We start from the raw sequence: 13420 nt of genomic DNA, 5'->3' as shown, positions 1-13420 counted from the left end.
CATTGTGGTTTCTCACTTTCATTGTAGTTGGTTTGATGTGTTATCGGTTCCTCCTTCAGTCGGCTATAATATGCAAAACGCCCGTCCTGTCTTTTTGTAGATAGAACTGATTTTACGAGTTTCCATTTTACAGACGCAATACAACAGCGCCCTCTGCCGCCCAGTTAAACACTCTGCATTAAATAACATCTGTTTTTCAAGATTGTTTTGTTCAGTTTGTGCAATTAATAGCGAATGTTGGGCGGGACGTTAGTGCAAGGGGAACAAATTGAAAATAAAATCAACTTTGCATTTTCTTAACACCACAGTAGGCTGCAAATTGCTTAAAAGAGGATATAAACTCGCATAAATCCTATTATTTATACAGAAACAACATTGAATATGTTTTTAATTCTGCAAAATGCATTCTGAAATTGGACTGGAAGGCATGCAATATTAAACTTTCATGAAGGATCATCATGCAACTACATGCATACGATATCTGTGGTGTACGCCATCATGTGAAAATTACACTTATGTTGTGGAATTAGAATAAACGTGGAAACACAATAGCATTTTATTATTGTTTATTTAATTGTGGAAACACAATAAAATACACAAAACATGCTTTTATGCTCGTAAAGTTTGTAGCATGTCATCTTCACCTTTATTTAGCTGGGTAACACCAAGCCAACCTGTTAAAAAAAAAAAAAAAGTTTATAGTTGCATAAGGATCGTCAATAATTTGTAGAATTTAACATTGAATAGTAGGGGGTCAGAACTTTAGATATATCTATATATTTTTACTGTAAAACTGATGATCAGCAGTAAATCTGAATCAAGTGCACTATACTGGGACCTTTAATGGAATGGCTCTGATCAAAATGCTCAAATTGGGAGACATCAGTGTCCCACAACACATTTACAAATCCTTTTTGAGCTTTGAAATATGTTATGGGTCTAAGCCTATTTTTATATTTTTTATTTTTTGCAAACTTTAATGCCAAAAGAGCCATTTCATCCAGTTTCTTACTGTCTAAAACACAGTAAAAACCACTTTGTAAATGTATTTATGTTTTTGTGGTCTTTAAATCCATTCATATATAAAATACAGATTTTAAATATTTACAATATTTAAATGATAACAGTGTTTTATATATATATATATATATATATATATATATATATATAACTTTTTTAAAGTATTTCTTTTACATGAATGCTGCACTCACAAGTTCCTTTCAAAATAAAATGAATCCTTTGTTAACTCTTAAACACCTGAGCTTCAATGTTTATGTTCTTTGATTTACAGTAATTGTTTCATTGTTAGCATGATCAACGTAATTCCAGTAGATTTTGAAGGAGAAAAACGTCAAGGTCATCTGTTTACTTGCTAGTTCTATGGCAAGCAGAAGAGGTCAATAATCGCCAGGAAAAGCACTGTAAAAAAGGTGCGTATTGGCCATGAAAAATTAACGCATTTTAAAAACAGCACTCAAATTACGCCGTTGTGTGTTGTCCCTAAATGAGCGTAAAAAGCGGCGTTTCATCGTGTCCAAACCGCACGTCGAAAGTGGCTCACGCCGCTTTTCTCCTTCAGAATCTACTGGAATTACGTTGATCGTGGTAACGGTTAAAAAAGATTGTTAAACATTTTGTGTTAAGGCGTCACCAACAACGTCTCAGGTGTTAAAGATCCTCCTGCTGCAGCAGATTTACTTAAAGTCAGAAAAGCTTAGTTTTCTTTAACTATGGCTTTGAACAGCAACTTACGACAGAGAAACAGGGCTAGTTGAAAAACACAAATAAAATGTTTTAATTACGTCTTTAAATCTTGTAAATTTACAAGAAACAAAAGTAGTAACTGTTAATTTAAGAGAATAAAGTGCTAAATTCATGACTTTTCTAGTAAATTTTCGTAGATTAAAAGTCATACATTTGCCAAAAAATAACTTGTATTATTTATTTTTTTGTTTTTAGTGGCCTTAATACTCTGTCGTAGTAACTAAACACTGCTGTGTAGCAAAAGATAAGACTGTAATCATATGATAAACCATTCTGACAGTAAATCATCAATTTTATCACAATTTTTTCAGTTATTTGACATCTTAAAACTTTACAACAAGCCTTCTCTCTTCTTACATATGGTAAGTACCATGAAACACACATGACTTACTTTGTGAATTCAAAGTACTCAAAAGGTACTTTCTGTGTACCTACTCTCTTTTTATTAGTGGAAAGTAACATGAAATACATAATAAGGAACCACAAAAAAAGCATGTAAATACCAACCACTGAGAGACATATTACCTTACCACGTAGTAATTACGTAAGTGGCTCATAGGAACAACATAAGTGTCACGTGAGTACAATGTAAATACCCAGAAGGTACCTCGTATGCAGACCTACTACACAGGTATCATGTAGTAAATACACAGTAAGTACCATAGTGTAAGAATGTTCCTTTGCAGAGTCACAAACAATCTATGAAACTATGAAAAGTGTTCAGTGAATTAAGATTTGACAGTGAGATTTTGCAGTTCAAGGAGCTGTCAACGGAAGGGCTCGATGTGAAAGATCTTTGGGAGGAGACGCGTGGATGTGTTTTGACAGGTGGAGATATTACTGCATGGAGTACCTCGTCTGGACTCATCCAAGGACACGTCCAATTGTACAAGTAGTAATGAAGGCTCTTGTCACTGACAGCGAACTTGAGTTTCTCCAGGAAGCTGGCGTTATCCATCACGTCGAAGGCAGTGAAGATGTCAAAGCCTTTCTGTCGGCGGGAGAAAACAGCATTAATGCTGGCGTCTAGCAAAAACTTCAGTTGGCCAAGAGTTTAGAAAACGTCACAGGTCATTTGATGTTATTTGACTGATATGTTCCCCAAAAATTCCTTTTACAAACATTGATTGATACATTCTATTACAAGAATGTTAAAAAAATGACATAAACTCACAGATTTGGCCAGTATCAGAGCATCTCCCATGAGATCGGTTAGCTCTGTGCCAGTAGAAATGACGTAAAGAAGATGAGCCGCTCTGAGACCAGTGTGCACGGGGTGATTCAGCACTCTGGAGGTGACGGTATAGAAACTAACCACATCGGTCAGTGAGCCATCATCACCCTGAAAGTAGAAAAGAGGAAGCAGAAGAGTTTTTCACCCACTGTGGTGAAGCATCAGCTTAAAAAGTCCAACTCCCATCACTTCTTGATCTATTTTAAAAGCTTTCCAAGTGGACTTTTAATGATAATTATGATGTTTTTAGCAAGATCTAAAAGTCTGTGATATTTTCCATCATACATCTGATTACATAATCTCACACTAAAATTACGGCAAGCCAAAGAGGTCAAAAATCGCCTGGAAAAGTGCCGTAAAAAACTGCGTATTGGCCATGAAAAACAGCTTTTAACGCACATTTTAAAAGTAACACGTAAATTACGGCGTCTTATGTTGTCCCAAAACGGGTGTTAAAAGCGGCGTTTTATCGCATCCAAACTGCGCGTCGAAAGTCCAGATTTAGCACACTCAAAACCGCGTGTCAAAAGCTCACGTTGCTAGTGGTCTTTTAATGATGATTAGGATGTTTTTAGCCAAGATCGAAAAGTTTGTGATGTTTTCCAACATCTATCTGTTTACTTGCTTTCGTGCTAGTTTGTTATGGCAAGCCAAAGGTGTCAATATTTGCTAGGAAAGTCGCTGCAAAAAAACAGCATTTTGGGCATGAAGACGCCATTTTTTATGCGCATTTTAAAAGTAGCACGTAAATTACATCATGTGTGTTGTCCCAAAACAGGCGTAAAAAGCAGCGTTTTATCCCGTCCAAACCACACATCAAAAGTGGCATTTTAGCACATACTGAAAGAACAGTTTGCTGTGTTACATATGTGCATCGAAAGCACACATTCCCAGTAGTCTTTTAATGATGAATTTGATGTTTTTTAGTTAAGATCTAAAAGTCTGTGACGTTTTTCATCATACATCTGTTTACTTGCTAGTCTATGGCAAGCCGAAGAGGTCAATAATCGCCATCACTGTAAAAAACGTATTGATCATGAAAAATGCAGCGTTTGACGCATGTTTTAAAAATAGCACCATCGCGTGTTGTCCCTAAATGTGCGTAAAAAGTAGTGTTTTATCTTGTCCAAACTGCGCGTCAAAAGTTGTGTTTTACCGCACTCAAAACAGCTCGTCGAAAATGGCGTTTTGTAGTGTCACATACGTGAGTCGAAAGCGCATGTTACCATTGGTCTTTTATTGATGATTATAATGTTTTTGGCTAAGATCTAAAAGTCTGTGATGTCTTCCATCATCCATCTATTTTCTGGATTTCACGCTAGTTTGCTACGGCAAGCCAAATAGGTCAATAATCACCAAGAAAAGTGCCGTAAAAACAATGTTATAGGCATGAAACTATGCTTTTAACACACTTTTTAAAGTAGCATGTAAATTATGCCATCTTGTGTTGTCCCAAAATGGGTGTATAAAGCAGCTTTAAATCACGTTCAAACCACGTTTCGAAAGTGGCGTTTTAGCCCGCTTAAAAGTGAATGTTGGAAGCAGTGTTTTGTTGTGTCACATATGTGTGTCAAAAGCGCACGTTCTCAGGGGTCTTTTAATGATGATTATTATGTTTTTTGTCGAGATCTAATAGTATGAGACGTTTTCCACCATCCATTTGCTTTCTTTCACGCTAGTTTTTACGGCAAGCCAAAGGGGTCAATAATCGCAAGGATAAGCGCTGTAAAAAACAACGTATTAGTAAAAAAAAAAAATGCAGGTTTTACCGTACGTTTTAAAAGTAACACGTAAATTGTGCTATCTTGTGTTGTCCCAAAATGGGCATGAAAATCGTTGTTTTATTGCGGTCGAAGCCCAGGTCTAAAGTGGCATTTTAGCGCGCTCAAAAGCGCCGTTTTATTGTGTCACATTTGTGTGTTGAAAGTGCACGTTCCCAGCAGTCTTTTAATGGGGGTTATGAGGTTTTAGCCAAGATCTAAAAGTCTAAAGTTTTCCATCATCCATCTGTTCAACTGCTTTCACGTTTACAGCAAACCAAAGGCGTCAATAGTTGCAAGGAAAAGCACTGTAAAAAATGGTGTACTGGTCATTTTTAACGTACGTTGTACTGTGTTGTCCCAAAATGGACGTAAAGAGCACTGTTTTATCGCGTTCAAACAATGCGTCGAAAGCAGCTCTTTAGCACGCTCAAAACCGCGCGTCAAAACCAGCATTTATATATATGTATACACCTCAACCTAACATTATTGGTGTAACTAAAATATCTGAACTAACCAGTTGTGCAGTTTTGAGACAGATTCTACCTCAAAGATCCATAGATCCATGGATCTCTTTGTCTGCAAGCAGATGCATCAGAATTGAGCAGAGCAGAGAGTGTGTGGCTTCTGCATCACAAATATGATCTTTTTCCAACAGCATTTTGCACCCGCTCCTGATTCACAACAATTTGACTAAAGAAATACTAATTTTTAATCTAAATTTTCAATATATTAGTCCTCCATTATGAGAAAAATGCCATGAGAACATGTCGAAAAAAAACACCAAAAACTATTTTTATCAGATTGGCTTTTTAAAACTTTAAAAAATGTCTTTAAAAAAATAGTTTTCTATATGTAAGAAAGTTGTAAAGAGCAAAGAATCAGTATGTGGTCAAACCTCCACAACATAAGTGTCAATCACGTTCTCTCTTGGCAACAACCAGTGCTCTAGTTGCGGTTGAGACAAGACGGGGCTGAGCTTAAACTTGCAGAGATGTTCCTGGAGCAGAGGGAGGATTCTTGGAGCATCTTCTTTGGTCATAGGCCTGAGTCCCTTTGTGTTTGTAACCTTGGAAAAAATACAAAAAACATTCCAATTTGTGTGCTCTTTTCTATTTTCAGTTCAGTTCTTAAACCAGTTACATTTTTTTTTTGTCTGTAGATGGCAGCACATGTTTACCTCAGGGAGGCGGTTGAACTTGAGTGCTCTCTGCAGGTTCATGTTTTGTCTCAAACGCGGGTAGTTGACCTCCATCAGCTTACGGGGATTCAGAGGGCGATGCCACAGTCTGAAAGGATTTGTTTCTTTTATTCGGAAGGAATAACAAAGACTTCACAGGAAAAAAAATGCAGCAAATTTCCTTCCATACCTTGTTGCAAAATGGTGAAAGTAAAGACAAAACAAAGAGTTTTCCATCTTTTGTTCAATGTTGTATTATGCTAAACCTAATTGTTTATAGATTATGTGAAGCACCTGCAGGAGCTTAGCGGTGTTGGGAGTACGATGTCAGCTGTGTAGACGGCCTGGTAGAGGCCTCGCAGGTTGACCCTTCTGGTGAGTTCTCTGATCAGAACCGGAGCCATCCGCTTCTGTCGAAGCTTTTTGTGAACACAAAGGAGCCTGACGTGAACCATCTGCTTCTCCCTGTCCAACACATTCTCTGCATTAGCTTCAGGATGTTTTTGGAACAAACAGGGTGCATATGCGAGTCACTCACGTCTCGTAAACACGAACATCTGCAGGGACAGCAGCGACGAAGCCGACTAACTTCTTGTTGGTTTGCACTCTCACTCCACAGTGCCACTGTGACTGACAGTCGGGAGGTTGCAAAACCCTTTAGGAGGAGACAAATGACGGTGCACAATGATACAACATGATAAACTCAGATTAATCGCATTTGCAAAAACGAGAACTATCGTGACTTGCTTAAATGAAAGCAGCAGCTTTCCTTATCTTTAGGGAACAAAGATCAGTGTTGGCTCCTGGGAAGCAAATCTTAATAAATCATTTCAAAGTAAATGTTATTACGCTTTCATGCGAGAGTCCCTGAGGGTGGCAATGTCATTTATGGAGATGAGTAAGACAGAAAAAGCTGGAAAGTTAAACCGAGAGATTAAAGGAGCTGGCTTGTTACTGATATGATGCATTGGGTCAGAGTGAAAAGTTCAAATGGAAAAAATGGCCTTTTATGGCGCTTAGTGCTTCACTTCAGGGATGCACAAAGAGTGAAAGCAGTTTAAATGTGGCATGCCTTAACTGTGAAGCATCTGGTTCAGAGTGAAAGTGTTCATTTCTTGGTGACTAAGTTGAGCACAAAAGCAATTCACGAATAGAGAGGAATGAGTAGGACAAATTTAAAGCAACGTTGTATGACTCTATCCCGCGGACCGTCTTTGACCCGTCCACTTTGGCTGAGTGGCTGCTACATGGCCCCCACTCTCCCCTTCTGCCTTTGCCAACCTGTTTCAGAGCTGTACGTGACAAATTAATAAAAAAAATTTAAAAAAGTATGTATTTCATGTGGCTTTTCTTGCTCAGGCATCTGGTCTGGATGCCTCCCTAGGTGTTCCTGAAATACCCCACAGGGCGGAGGCTCCAGAGAAGACCCAAGACGCGCTGGAGAGACTACATCTCTAAGCCTGAAAACTCCTTGGGGTCCTCCTAGAGGAGCTGGAGGGAGAGGGAAGTCTGGGAATCTTTGCTTAGACTGCTGCCCCTGTGACCCAGTCCTGGATGAGTATAGGAAGCTGGATGGTGGCTTTTGTACTGGTTTACCTTCATAGCAACTATTGCATTTTTTGTTTGCCTGGGGGTGACAAACACATCTATGTGATTTTTAGAAGAACTGACAAAAGTAAATTTTTGGATTTCCTTAGCAACAGAGGTTTTTTGTTAACCATGCCCGCATTCGCAAATCATGCTACATTGTTCAGTTGATGACTCTTAATTGTCTCTAGGTGTGAAAGTGTGTAAATGGTGTTTACTAGTATACCCCTTTTCTATGTTTCTCGAAGGCCCAAAGTGCTTTACAGTCACAGTCCTATTCACACACAGCTGGTGGAAGCTGGCGCCAGAGTTCCACAAAAGGCAATGTGGGAATCAGTGTCTTACCCACTGGGCGGGCAAGGTGGGAATCAACCTCCAGTCTTCTGATCAGAGGTCTACCGCCCTGCCGCTGCTCCACAGCCACCCCGAGTGAGTACGGGTGTGTGACTGTGTTCATACGACTGACTGGTAACCAGTACAGGATGTATCCCGCCTTTGCCCTAGAGTACTCGGGTTAGGCTCTGTGACCTGATAAGGGGTAAAATGGGTTAAAAAAAATGGATGGCCACAAAATGGTGTAGGTCCTGTAGCCTTTCCATAATAATTTCAAACCTTTCTTTGGATATGAATGGAATGAGTGTTTTGGTTTCATTAGCGGATTCTAAAATTATTCTTTGAACCCAGTAAGAGATTTTGGTACATTCTTTTTTTTTTTTTTTTAAATATAGTTTCTCCAACTGCTCCCAAAATTCATTTTTACTAAGTAACAGGTGTGTGCAAATGTTATTGACTTTTGGAGTATGTGGTAGCGGCAAAATTTTATCTCAAAGTCCAGTATGAAGGAAAAAAAATACTGTTGCCTTTACAGACCTGGACATTAAAAAATGCAGAATAAGTCTTCTTATCTTGTTCTGTCCATCTCCCCCAGCTGGTACTGACTATCTGGATCTCATACTGCAATGTTCAGTTGCAGTCTGCTCCAATGATCCAAGAATTGCTGCGCTATGTCCGACTGATCCACGCATTTCGGTGACTTTACGCCTTTATGGCAGTAGTTGGAGAGAGCCCTACCAGCACCTTCAAAATGAAGGGAAAGTCGAGGCTTGAAGCGAATATGAAGTTCAACAAAGACTCCCACGGTGAGACTGCTTTTTAGTATGAAGCACCACCTCTGGAACAACCTGCTGGAGAGCCCGAGGGCTGCAAAGAAACTCACAACTACCCCATTTTTTTATGAAAACAAGTAGTTTTGAATCACAGTATAACGTTATATTTGTATTTCGTATTACCATTGTAGATACTCTGAGGAAAAGTCGAGTCTGATAGTGTTGTCATCGTCTTCCATGTAGTTCTCATTTAGTAGACTGCAGAGCTCTTTCATCTGAAAAGAGAAATGAATAGTTTGAGGATTGCTAAAGAACAAAAAGTTGTTCTTTGTCTAACAGATAGTGAAGCTCAACTGAAACTTTAGTGTGGAGAAAATAAGCAAATCCTGTCAGTAAACAGAAGGATGAAGGGAAGAGTGAAGGGGCTTTTAAGCGCCCCTTTTCAATAAAAAATAATTTTTGGTTTCTGCATCCTGCTTGTGTTGTTATGCATGGGCAGATCGAGCATTCATTGATCACGGACTGAAAGTTCAACTGGTTGAACATTTTGACGTTTAAACGAGGCAGCGCGGCGCTGTGACCAATCAGGGACTCAAGTGGGAAGTATCTGCTTTGAAACATGAAAGTGTCAACGGTTCTAAACGTGATCACAAAGGAGATATTAATCATTGCAGTTTCTTAACGGTTTAATTAATTTGACACTAAGACAAACATTTATAAGAACAGAACTGGATTTGCGTCACTTTGACTTTGCGTTCCTCTAATTATTGTAGGTGGCGGATGAGCCCCAGTAAACAGTAAAAAGAGAACAGAAGAAGAATCCCTTCCCTGCCGCTACCTGCTTGTCTGACGCTGGTCTAGTGTGAATACCACAGGCTGGATGCGCGTAAAACCGGACATACGATCTTGAACACACCACACACAACTGGTGTGAATGCAGCATAAGGACCAGTCAATATTATTTACTTGCTTTTTTCTGATCACTTATTTATTTATTTATTTATTTATGTGCGACAGTCCCCTGAAAATGTTTATCATGTTGTAAACTTGCATATTAATCTAAATCAATCTAAATTCATTCTTTATTTGTGTATTTTAAAATGATCAATTCATTAACTTTAAATTATAAATCTGGGTATTTAAGTATCTAAGTATAAAAATGATACATTTTTATTTTATAATATATGACTTAATTTAATAAACAATGCAATTTATCATATGTGGGATAAATATTAGGGGTGCGTGTTGGCAAGAGTCTGGCGATACAATACGTATTCCGATACGTGTCTCACGATACTTATCGCGATATATCCCAAGACTGTACCAGAACAATTTTTCCCCTTTTTTTAAGAGTATGACGTAAAAAAAAAAATCTTTCATTGTAATAAAACAGAAAAAATCATTTTATTTAATGATCACAACATTGATATTTAACACAAGCTGGTTCTCTAAGATCGTGTTGTTTAGGTTGGGGTGTGGAGCTCCTCGAATAGGCTCAGTGTGCTGCGCTGCCCACTAGTGGTCGGAGGTTTAAGTGGAAAATAAAAGTAAGAAGCTGAAGGACACACATACATAATTGATTAAATATCCTCCTGTCACCATTTTAAATCGATACGAGTATCACCAAAAAAATATCGCGATAAATTGACAAAATGATATATATTTGGGCACTGTTTCTTTTTTTCCCACAAACTCCTAAATGTTTTCTTTTTGAAATAGCTTGATAGTAATTTGTGATTTCTCTAAAAAGTAACTTACAATGCAGGGGTTGGTCAGATCCAGAGTATCCCAGGAAAACCCCGGAGGCAGAGTGTAGGGTTCATCCCTAATACTGCCTTCACTTCCTACGATGGGACCATGAGCTGTGACATTATCACCTGAGGATACAGATAATAAAAAGGTATTGAATATAACACATAAAGCCACTTCAAATCACACAATTCTTCTCCAAAAACAGTTGAGAAAAACTATATTAGTTGGACAAATTGGGACATATTACAAGTGGGACCCCTTAGAAATCAAAAGTGAGGTGACTGTTCTGAAATCTCTAATATGTCACTGAAACAAGTCCACGGCTGGTTTTGTGAGCTTCTGAGCCACAGTTTATGAGCCCGAAGACGTCTGAGTCCGACTGTGCCCTCTGCCTGTGCTAATGCCTCTGGTGCAGACCACTTCCCTCCTCTCTTGACATTCATTTCAGTCTTGTCAACTTTTTCCAGCATTTCTTTTCCTAGAGGGTAATTACTAATCTGGCCTTGGCCACACTGTACTTCTCAAGCATGGATGTTTTTGAAGTTTTCATAATTTGCTGCACAACTCTGGACTTGTGACGCCTCAAGACACTAAATTAAATCAACTGAACTTTTGGGTGTCAGAGCTGTGACCATTGTGTAAATGCAACTTTAAAAGGTTAGTTTTTTTTTTTTTATATAATTGATTTATTGCAAAACAACATTTGTTGTTTCTTTATGGTAACATTTCAGTATTCTGGCAATTAACTGACTATTGAATGCACAGCTAGATATGATATTTGACTATATTAAATTTTTCTTGTCACTTTTCCAATAAATTTTAATCTATTTACTGAAATAAATGTGAGTTATTTTACATTCCTTGAATTGAAGTATTTCATTCAGACTTCATTAAATTATAGTTTCCCCAGAACTTGTTTGTAACATGGAAAAAAACAGACTGATACCGGTAAAAGAAACGTCACTGTAGCTGCGTTTCCAGTACACATATGTGCACAAAACTTTAACGAAATAATAAAAATGTCGAAAAAAACACAATTTTGCAATTACACTGTTTCTATTAAATCATAATTTTCGAACAAACACAAACCAATAAGTCATTTAAAATCACAATATTTGAACAATACTTTGATTTACTGAAGATACATCCACATTTCTAGCATCATCATCTATCAAAGGAGACGTTGGCGTCTTATTCAGGCCAAGAAGCGGCAAGCTACATGGGACTTGATATGGATGAAGTGATCTTGGGAAATTGTGGTTGGTGATTTTACAGAGGAGCTGTGGGTCCAACAATTCCAAATGACACTCCAAACTTCTGATGAGCTGTGTGATGCAGTAGGACCTCTTGTGGTCGTATCTGGTAGTTGATCACATGACTCATTAAATTTTAAGAAGTGTTTAATTTGCATTTTTGCAAAATTTGTCAATTGCAATTCTCATCAAAAATCACCTCTTAGCGCAAAAATGTTTTTCGATAAGTACGAGTTTTTTTCAAAATTATCGCATTATAGGCTAATTTATTATCGCAATTACAATTTGAACAATATTATTGTCAACGGAAACATAGTTTGTGATTAAGCTAACTCCAAACCTTGTTAGTAAAATAAAAAAAAATTACTGAGTTTGACACTGCTACAAATTAGCCACGTTAGCTATGTTAGCTACATTAGCGTATTAAACAATAGCACATGAGTGATGTATACCTCCTAAAATTACGTTGATATCACTAATCACAACCAGAATTAATCTATATAGGAGCTCCAGATTAAAATATGTTTTTTATTAAAAAGAAAAAGAGTGCCTTATAGTGCGGAAAATATAGTGACTTTTTTAAGTTTAGGAAAATTAGCATGTTGATTAGCATGTCTTCTGACAGGATCGAAGAGAACCTTGTAGTAAGACAATTAATACTAATTTATACCTCTTTATATCTAAGATAATCATCAGGAAATGAAAAAAAAAAAACAGAATTTTCAAAGAAAATTTAGAAGACTTTAAACAAACATTATCGATATATCACCCAAGTTTTCCTAAATTCCACCACGCCAGCCAACCAGCCCAATAAAAAAAAACGCAAAGAACGGTGACATTCTTCTCACCCAGTTTGGGAACAGGCTGTGTGTCCCAGAAGCGGTAGGTGTGTTTTTTGGCCTCTCGCAAGGTCTTTGGCAGACTTGTGCCCAAGGAGAATAGATGAAGGGCTCTTTGGATCTCCTGCTGTTTCTTCTCAGGCAGAGAGTCCAGCTGGCACCGCACAGGAAGGGGAAACAGCACATCCACATTACTTTTACCGAGAAAATTCAGAAAATGTGTTTTTCCCTCAGCAACACACTGTACGCCGGTTTAACAAATTTTTTTTTAAAGGTATTAGTTTCATAAAACAGGCAAACAAAAAGTCTTGTAAAGCTTGATTTTGCAAAGCAGCAATTGCTCACACAAAGCCACTAACCAAAGCAAATGGGTCTCGGGGTCCCTCCGGTCTCCAAGCACTTTCCCCCTTCAGCTTCTTTTTACTCTTTTTAAGACTTCCATTTCCCCCGTCTGTCAGATCCTCGTCTCTAAAAGACATTTCAGGCACTAGACGAGATGAGCTGTGTTCTTGAAAAGACTCTGAATAAGTCGTCTCCACAAGTGTGACTCGGGGAAGATGCAGATGTACTTTTTTGGCCTGTTTTGCGGTTGCTCGGGTCTTATCTCTGCATGCAGAGAGGGGAGGAGAGTGATCACCTCAGACACCCAGCCCAAGTCCCACCCGGTCAAGAGATAACTCGGGAGAATAATAGCAATTCAAATGTCACACTGCTACTATACTGGACTAAACATTTAACTGACACTCTTGCATTACAAACTGACAATATTTTGTTTTACAAATTGCCAAATGTACAAGTTTTACAGTAAAAAGTTCTACTGGCATCACAGAAATTGACACAAAGACATAGCAAATACTTTAAATTGCTAATTAGCACTCCTACTGAAGCAAAGAAATTCCAAGAATTACTAAATTGTACAAAAAATAACTGCCAACATTTTGAATA

General features: G+C 38.0%; 1 protein-coding gene across 2 annotated transcripts; it reads right to left on the bottom strand.

The window, feature by feature from the left end:
• Positions 1–549: 549 nt before the first annotated feature.
• Positions 550–13074, bottom strand: LOC112154328 (glycylpeptide N-tetradecanoyltransferase 1). Of its 2 annotated transcripts, none has more exons than XM_024285185.2 (11): positions 12835–13072; positions 12485–12629; positions 10390–10508; positions 8815–8906; positions 6477–6593; positions 6233–6403; positions 5939–6047; positions 5657–5827; positions 2939–3106; positions 2618–2755; positions 550–674 (listed from the first exon to the last, which is right to left on the bottom strand). In XM_024285185.2, exons 1-11 carry the CDS (start codon positions 12952–12954, stop codon positions 651–653), a joined length of 1374 nt encoding a protein of 457 aa, XP_024140953.1. In that variant the 5' UTR covers positions 12955–13072; the 3' UTR covers positions 550–650. The 2 variants fall into 2 exon arrangements, 1 of the variants encoding a protein (XP_024140953.1); XR_002920629.2 differs by having other exon boundaries at positions 557–674; positions 2618–2751; positions 12835–13074.
• Between the last annotated feature and the right edge of the window lie 346 nt (positions 13075–13420).

This window comes from Oryzias melastigma, linkage group LG19, assembly GCF_002922805.2.
Source record: "Oryzias melastigma strain HK-1 linkage group LG19, ASM292280v2, whole genome shotgun sequence".
In the NCBI taxonomy this organism is placed as follows: domain Eukaryota; kingdom Metazoa; phylum Chordata; class Actinopteri; order Beloniformes; family Adrianichthyidae; genus Oryzias; species Oryzias melastigma.
The sequence above is the reverse complement of the archived record's forward strand: the minus strand, read 5'-3'. Positions and strand labels throughout refer to the sequence as shown.